Genomic DNA, 8,477 nt, shown 5'->3' on the forward strand with positions numbered 1-8,477 from the left:
TGGAAAATAAGTGAAAGAAATAATATAAAAAGTTGGTGGAGAAATTAGGTATGGAAATTAAGTGAAAGAAATAATATAAAAAGGTGGTGGAGAAATTAGGTATGAAAATTAAGTGAAAGAAATAATATAAAAAGTTGGTGGAGAAAGTAGGTAAAATAAAATATAGTGAATAGTAAAAGTTAATGTGGAAAATAAGTGAAAGAAATAATATAAAAAGTGGGTGGAAAAATAAGGTGGAGAAAAATGGATAATAAAAAATGTTAATGGAGAAGATATAATTAAAAAATGTAAGTGGAATAATTAGAAAAGTTGATATATAAAATTAATATGGAAATGATGTGGAAAAAGTAAATGAAAAAGGTAGATGATGTGGAGGGTGAGGTGGATGGTGATGTGGAGAATGGGGTGTGATAAGAAGAGATGGGTGGTGAGGAAGTAAAAAAAGTGAGATTATTTTGGGCCATTGGATTAAGTGTTTAAAAGAAAATTTGGGGGTGCAAAAAGTAAAATAAATAGTATTTTTCATTTTGGTTTTTTTTTTATGTTTTTTTTTTTATTTTTGTGATGAATTATATTTACCCGGACGAAATTGGGTATTGACAGCTGCCCCTCTTTACTTAGATTTTACTAGATAATATGACAAACAACGTTTTTATATTATTAGAGTAAAAGATAAGTAAAGATAAAAATACTAATTTCGTCTGGGTTTCAAAGAGAAAAGAGGAGAATAACAATCGATTCAAGTACATAAGATGAAGAGAATCACGATGCAATAAAAAGGGTTCGACCATTGCCTAGCAGAGGATCGATATCCCAAAGAGAAACTAAAGGTGCCATACAAAAATTGAACTTAACGGCCAGGCAAAAATTGAACTTAAGAGCCAGTGTGAAAACTGGGCTTGGGGGCCAGTGTGGAAACTGGGCTTGGGGGCCAATGTGAAAACTGGGCTTTTGGGGCCAGTGTGGAAACTGGGCTTGGGGGCCAGTGTGAAAACTGGGCTTTTGGGGCCAGTGTGGAAACTGGGCTTGGGGCCAGTGTGGAAACTGGGCTTTGGGGGCCAGTGTGAAAACTGGGCTTGGGGGGCCAGTGTGGAAACTGGGCTTGGGGCCAGTGTGGAAACTGGGCTTTGGGGGCCAGTGTGAAAACTGGGCTTGGGGGCCAGTGTGGAAACTGGGCTTGGGGGCCAGTATGGAAACTGGGCTTGGGGGCCAGTGTGAAAACCGGGCTTTTGGGGCCAGTGTGGAAACTGGGCTTGGGGGCCAGTGTGGAAACTGGGCTTGGGGGCTAGTGTGAAAACTGGGCTTTTGGGGCCAGTGTGGAAACTGGGCTTGGGGGCCAGTGTGAAAACTGGGCTTGGGGCCAGCGTGAAAACTGGGCTTGGGGGCCAGTGTGGAAACTAGGCTTGGGGGCCAATATGATAATTGGGCTTTGTGGGCCAGTATGAAAACTGGGCTTGGGGCCAGTGTGGAAACTGGGCTTGGGGCCAGTATGGAAACTGGGCTTGGGGGCCAGTGTGAAAACTGGGCTTTTGGGGGCCAGTGTGGAAACTAGGCTTGGGGGCCAGTGTGAAAACTGGGCTTTTGGGGCCAGTGTGGAAACTGGGCTTGGGGGCCAGTGTGGAAACTGGGCTTGGGGGCCAGTGTGAAAACTGGGCTTTTGGGGGCCAGTGTGAAAACTGGGCTTGGGGCCAGTGTGGAAACTGGGCTTGGGGGCCAATATGATAAGTGGGCTTTGTGGGCCAGTATGAAAACTGGGCTTGGGGCCAGTGTGGAAACTGGGCTTGGGGGCCAATATGATAATTGGGCTTTGTGGGCCAGTATGGAAACTAGGCTTTCAAATTTTGAAATTCTTGAAACTTGTAATTTGAGAAATGTTGGCCAGTGTGAAAACTGGGCTTAGGGGCAGTGTGGAAACTGGGCTTGGGGCCAATGTGATAATTGGGATTTGTGGGCCAGTATGGAAACTGGGCTTTAAAATTTTGAAATTCTTGAAACTTGTAATTTGAGAAATGTTGGCCAGTGTGGAAACTGGGCTTAGGGGCCAGTATGGAAACTGGGCTTTCTGATTTTGAAATTCGTGAAATTTGTAATTTGTGAAATGTTGGCCAGTGTGGAAACTGGGCTTAGGGGCCATTGTGGAAACTGGGCTTGGGGCCAATGTGATAATTGGGCTTTGTGGGCCAGTATGGAAACTGGGCTTTCAAATTTTGAAATTCTTGAAATTTGTAATTTGTGAAATGTCTTGTAATTTTGATAGAAATTTGATTTTTGAAAAAGCGTAGGGGTGTTGAAACCTTTCATTTTGTGGGCCAGTGTAGAAACTGGGCTTTCGAATTTTGAAATTCCTGAAACTTCACATGTTATTTAATTTTGACACAAATTCGAAAGCTTATCGACATGAAACAATATGGCTTGAGAGAGAAAATCTGAATGTTATTCTTTTTGTGTTTTCTTTGGTTTTTTTTTTTTTGAAGAAGGAAATCGATAACCATTCATGTATATGAAAACGTTTGCTTTGTTTTTGTTTTTTTATTTTATTTTTTCGAGTCCATGGTCTTACTTGCAATCATCAGACTGGCCATTATTTCCAATGCTTAGAAAAGTGAGGAATGTCATACATCCGAGATCTAACTTTGAGATTATTACATTTTGACTTTTTCTCCCGAGACATTAACGTACATATGCTTGAATTCACTCGGAAGTGAAGAAATGGGAATTGTTTAGAATGGTTTGGAAGATAATGGGATAGCCATGCGGGCTTGTCACCTCATACGCTCCTTATAGGAGATGAGTGTCAAAGCGAAACACGAGGTACCTAAAAAGTTGCCCCGATTTGGTGTAATGAGTATGATGGTGAATCCATGATAATTCTGGTGAAAAATTCAAGTAAGATCTGCAAAGCTGCCCCATTCTTGAGATTATGGTTTGACGAATTTCAAGGAAAAGACGCGCGGTGAGGTTTACCAAGCTGCCCCAGTTTTGTTGTTTGTTTTTTTTTTTTTTTTGGAATGGGGTTCTGTTTGGAAGAAGTAGTGGGTAGGAAAGGGTCAGCTAAAAGGATGACTCAAATTGCTTCGATTTTCTTTTGTATGCTTTTGGCTGGTTGGTAGAGAGGTCCCCTATTCTTGAGACATTATTCATTTTCAAATCTTTTTTTTTTTTTGACACATTGAAAGTTATTCTGTCTTATCGCAAAATTAAGCTCTATGAAAATATGAGCAATCATCATTCGATCTGCGTGGACTTTGTTAGGCTTGTAACATGGCTAGGGGCTAAAAGGTATTGAAAGAAAAGGGTATAAAGGCCCAAATGAAATGTTTGTCGGATACACATTTTTTTTAAAACAAGGGTTATCATCTACGCATTGCATCAACTATTTGATTCTTTAGAGCACTTTGCTTTTGTCTTGAACTTCGTTTTTCCTTCATCTCTGGTTAATTCTTTTTTATTGTTGTTTTTTTTTGTTTACCCTTTTTGAAGGATTCGCTTCATTTGATCGTTGAGTACTCTTCATCTGCATTCCAAGTTGACTCGTACTGATGATAACCCTTGCTTGGGAATAGTTTTGAAAAAGAATTTATTTTTGGCTCAAACGGGGTAACAATGGTTATAGTTTTTTGCTTTTTGGATAAAGAAAGAAGGCCACACATCATTTTGAACTCTGATTGCTTTATTTTCAAAAGATTAATTCTACGATTAGATGACCTCAACATGAGTCGTTTTTTCTTCCTTTCTTTTCTAGACCGCCCTTTCGGGTTTTTCAATATAGGGGACTTATTCTTTTTTTTTTTTTTTTGAAAATTCTTTCGTTCTTTTGTTTGCCTCAATGGATTCAGGATCACTCAACTAGCGCAAACGAGGATAATGTTGGTCAAGCCAATCTGCCCCAGTGTAAAGGTTTTTGTTACTGAGGGCAGTGACAATGTTTACTAGGGAAGATCCTTTATTTTGGAAAGTGAAGGGTGAGATTTTTCAAACACCATGTGCACAAACATCTCAAGAGAAAACATCAAATTGTTATTTTTGATTCAACATTTGACCTCGGAAAAATCTGACACAACAACTTTTGTTTTCTTTTTGTTATCAATTCTTTTATTTTCTTTTTTTTCTATTTATATATTTTTTGCTATTTTCGAAAAAACAAGAGTTTGATAATTTGCAAGAAAGACAAGCGACTCAATATTGCCTTCATTTATTTGTTGTTTTTTTTTCAATTTTGTTATTCGCGGCTTTCATTTTTCTCCACGACACCCTATTAGGACATGATTTCCAGTAAACCTTGGAGATACCAAATAATGAAAGTTCACATTAAAAGTCACGGATAAAAGCATAATATCCATGAGCATAACCCTCGTAGCAAGACAAAACAACATCAGTTTCGCCTTTTACAACAACCTATGCTTTCCCATATAGTTCTTCATTTGTCCATGGCATTTGTAGGGCCGAACTCGCGCCTTGCCAGAGTGCTGGATTGACTTTCTTCAAACTTTAAACATCCTGAATCGATCAAAGATTGCACTTTATGCTTTAAAGCCTTGCATGCCTCTGTTGAGTGTCCACACGCTCCTTCATGATAATCACACTTGGCGTTTGTGTCATAGCTCTTTGGGTACGGAGGTCGTATAGGTCTAGTTGGACAAACCTTTATGAGGTTTCTGCGGAGAAGATCTGGCAGTAACTCTGTATAGGTCATGGGGATAGGAGTGAAGCTGACGACCTTCTCATTACGATTGTAATTTCTTCGCTCAATGGGTCGATTGGACCCATGTGACATTTGAGGATAGGCAATAAAATGTGAGTTAACTATTCGTTTTTTATCTTTCTCATGTCTAGGACCATACTCATTTAAACTTGCTACTAGTTGTGAGCCTAGTGCAATTTTTCCATTTCTTATGCCACCCTCGACCCTCTCTCCAATTACTACTATGTCAGCAAAACTTGAGGAGACACTGCTTATCATGTGTTCATAAAATGGTGGTTGTAGAGTATTCAAAAATATGGTAGTCATCTCCTTGTCGCTCAGAGGCGGTTCTACTTGAGCAGCAATTTCTCTCCACCTTTGGGCATATTCTCTAAATGATTCAGACTCTTTCTTCACCATGTTTTGCAGTTGTATTCTGTCAGGTGTTAGATCTTTATTATATTCATACTGCCTTAGGAATGCATCAACCAGATCTTTCCATGAATAGATGTGAGTAGTTTCTAAGCGCATGTACCAAGTCAAAGCTACGCCAATTAAACTTTCTTGGAAGATGTGAATAAAAAGTTTTTCATCGTGGGCATAAGCTGCCATTTTTCTGCAGTACATAGTTATATGGCTCCATGGGCAAGTATTTCCCCGATATTTCTCAAATTCTGGCAACCTGAACTTTGGAGGTATCACCACATCAGGAACTAAACATAGTTTTCTAGCATCTCCAAATTCAAAACTTCCTTCGCCTTCTATGGCTCTTAACCTCTTCTCAAAGACTTCTAATTTACTCTTGTCGTCCTTAAAATCTGCTGGTGTAACGACATAAGATGAAGACTTCGTCTCAGGTTGTTTTTTCATTATCATGTTCTCAATACCTGGTTGGATTGTCTTCCCAGGAATTGTGAAAGTGGTTGCCCCAAGCTCGCCTTCTACTTCAACTGCATTACCTTCGGCCTTTTGAGTATCAAGATGCCCCAAGTCCACTCCTGATGGTGGAGTATAATTTGGGGGAAGACCATAGGAAGGGAAAGTTTGTACTTCTGGAACTCTTTGTTGTGGTTGTTGTGCGCACGAATCTTTGGGGCTTTGTAAGGCATTCATGGCCTCTAGGATTTGACTTATTTGTTCCTTCAGCTGTTGGATATCGACTTTCATCCCCTCTTGAACTTCTCCTTGGTTCTCCATGATTTTGCCACTGGTTCGTGTTATTTAGGATGTTTTGGAGACTTTAGCCGTATTATTATTTTTAAACTGAATTTTATTAGTTGAAATAAATTAAGAAAAAGAAAATAAAAACGAAAAGAAAAAGAGAAAAGACAAAGCAACACAATTACTATAGTAAGAAATTATAAAGATGCGAAAACATTGCCAAATGTATAATCTGGAAATTAACATGAAACAAAGTCAATAGGACAGTCCATTCACAACATTTAAGTTCAACACATGTGAGGTGTGCAAAATCATGATCAACTATCATGAGCCTCAGCCACTACACTCTTCATTTCTCTTATCAGTTTCTTGCAGTAATTGAGGAAAGTTTCAACCTTCTCAGGTGGGTTAAAGATCGGTAATGCAGACTCAGCATCAGCTAATAGCTTAGGGACATCCTTAATGGCTTCATTGGCAAGGGAAACTAGTTGTGAGAAACTTCTCCTCCAGTGTTCTGTAACTAGCTCTTGTTCAACGATATACTCCTTCATCTGATTCATCAACTCTTGATGTTTCTTCTCTGATTCAGCCCGATGCCAACGTTCCTTCTTCAGTTTTGTCACTGCTGCATTCGCCTGTTGTTCGGCGTCGTCCATTCTAATATGCATTTTATGCAGTTCCTCTAGTACTTTTTGCTTGTCCCTCTGGGATTGGTCACACAATTGCTTCGTAACACGCTCTGATATCTCAATTATACCATATTCCCGGTCTTTCAAAGTTAGCTCAATGTTGGCCGCTAGTAGCTCTTGCTTTTGTCTTATTAACAACTCCTTGTATGCTTCGCTGTTTTCCACACCTTCTTGCTTAAGATTCTCATAATCATGTTGCAGGCTCTGAAGATTATTGGTCAACTTGATATTTTCTAGTTTCATTTGCTCGAATTCTGCCTTCAACAATTTTACTTCCTCACTTTCAGCCTTACGAAACTGTTTTCCATAATCAAGGTTAGGAGAAGTTAACTCGAAAGGCAACTTCACTGTCCTAACCCTTTCTGCAATCCAATAGCTGTAAGGAATTCCTTCATCAATAGTCCATGGTCTGGGGTCCATTTCTGCACGAATAATGTTGCCCCAAGCATTTCTAACTTGATGAAGCACTTCAACAAAGGTTCCTTCCTCATAGTAGATCTGCAATATGGCAAGAGACGCAGGTGTAGGTGATCCTCTCATAGGATGCCCAAATTGCCTTTGTGCTAACACAGGATTGTAATTAATACAACACCTAATACCCATGAGGGGTACATTAGGGTACCTCCCGCAGTGATATATAATTTGTGATCTACGCTGCCAAGGGACACACCATTTAATTTGATCCTCGTTTAAACTTGCACAAAGTTGTGCCCATTCATTTGCCCCTTTCACATTTGATTTACACTGCAATAGCTCATCCATGGGGCACAGGGAATTTAAGGCATCTCCAGTCACACGGGAAATGAACCACATATACAACACTGGTAGACAGCATAACATCTTTCCTCCCTTCAGTTCATAACAACGATTAAGGGTCCCATAAACTTCAGCCAGGACGGCAGTGACTGGATTCTCACAGCGCTCTTTGTACCCCACAAATGCATTCATGGCGGCATAGTCGACGAAATTCTTGACATTAGGAAAAAGCATGACACCATAGAGGAGAAGAGCCAATACATCCATAAATGTTTCCCAGTTTTCCTCTTCAGCCAGACGATGCAAGTATCCCTTTAGGTATCCTTGAGGAAGGCCCCTCACTTTGCCCTTGATTGTGAACTTGCTCTCCAGCTTCATAGGGTGTACTTTCATGATCCTTGATAGCTGCAAGACAGGGATATATTGCCCAAGGTAGTTGTATGGAGTTTTTCCCTCGAGAGGTATATTTAAGATTTGCTCGAATTCTTCCACTGTTGGCACCAATTGGAAATCCCGAAAAGTGAAACATCTCAATGGTGGATCATAATATTGGGCTAAAGTGGTAATTGCTGATGTTTGGACCTCCACCTCTAACAGGCTCAACAAATTTCCATACTCCTTCTTGAATGCATCCTTTTGGGATGTCTTCATTTTCTTTACCAGTTTTCTCAGACCATTCATATTTCCTTCCTCTGCTTCAATGGCTATCCTTTCCTTTAAAATGTTTGAACTTGAAGGTCGGTCAACTTCAAATCTCATGTTAATTTCCATTTTATCTCGACGGCTTAGTCACAAATTTATAACTTCCTACATATGACCCACAAAAACAAGACCATAAAAAATGCATGAGAAAAACACATGATGATAAAGTGATATATACAACGCGTTTAATTTTTTTTAAAAAAAATCGGTTATAAGACGACACACATCTCCCATTCGTGCCTTATCAAAAGTTGAATAACTAGAGTTCTAAGGCCAAATATATGCACTCACAAGGATAGCTTCCTAATCCTTAAATCAAGGCCACTAGAGCTATGGCTCTTTTCACTGTTTCTCCACAACAGTCAGAGTAATCAACTAGATGTGGAGACACAAATGAAGAGAACAGACTCTAGCTGGAGTTCTCACGATAGCCAGACAGGAAGTACATCCCAGAGTGACACCGCTACACAACCCCTCTATTTCTAAGT

At 39.8% G+C, this 8,477-nt stretch overlaps 1 protein-coding gene across 1 annotated transcript; it reads right to left on the reverse strand.

Annotated features, from left to right (window-relative positions):
- Positions 1-4,417: 4,417 nt before the first annotated feature.
- On the reverse strand, positions 4,418-5,878 carry LOC128196183 (uncharacterized). The gene has a single exon (XM_052876413.1). The coding sequence runs from the start codon at positions 5,876-5,878 to the stop codon at positions 4,418-4,420; it is 1,461 nt and encodes a 486-aa protein (XP_052732373.1).
- Positions 5,879-8,477: the final 2,599 nt, after the last annotated feature.

This window comes from Vigna angularis, chromosome 1 (assembly GCF_016808095.1).
Source record: "Vigna angularis cultivar LongXiaoDou No.4 chromosome 1, ASM1680809v1, whole genome shotgun sequence".
Taxonomy (NCBI): domain Eukaryota; kingdom Viridiplantae; phylum Streptophyta; class Magnoliopsida; order Fabales; family Fabaceae; genus Vigna; species Vigna angularis.

Coding starts and splice junctions, on each gene's coding strand:
- LOC128196183 (XM_052876413.1), bottom strand. CDS start 5,878: ATGGAGAACCAAGGAGAAGTTCAAGAGGGGATGAAAGTCGATATCCAA.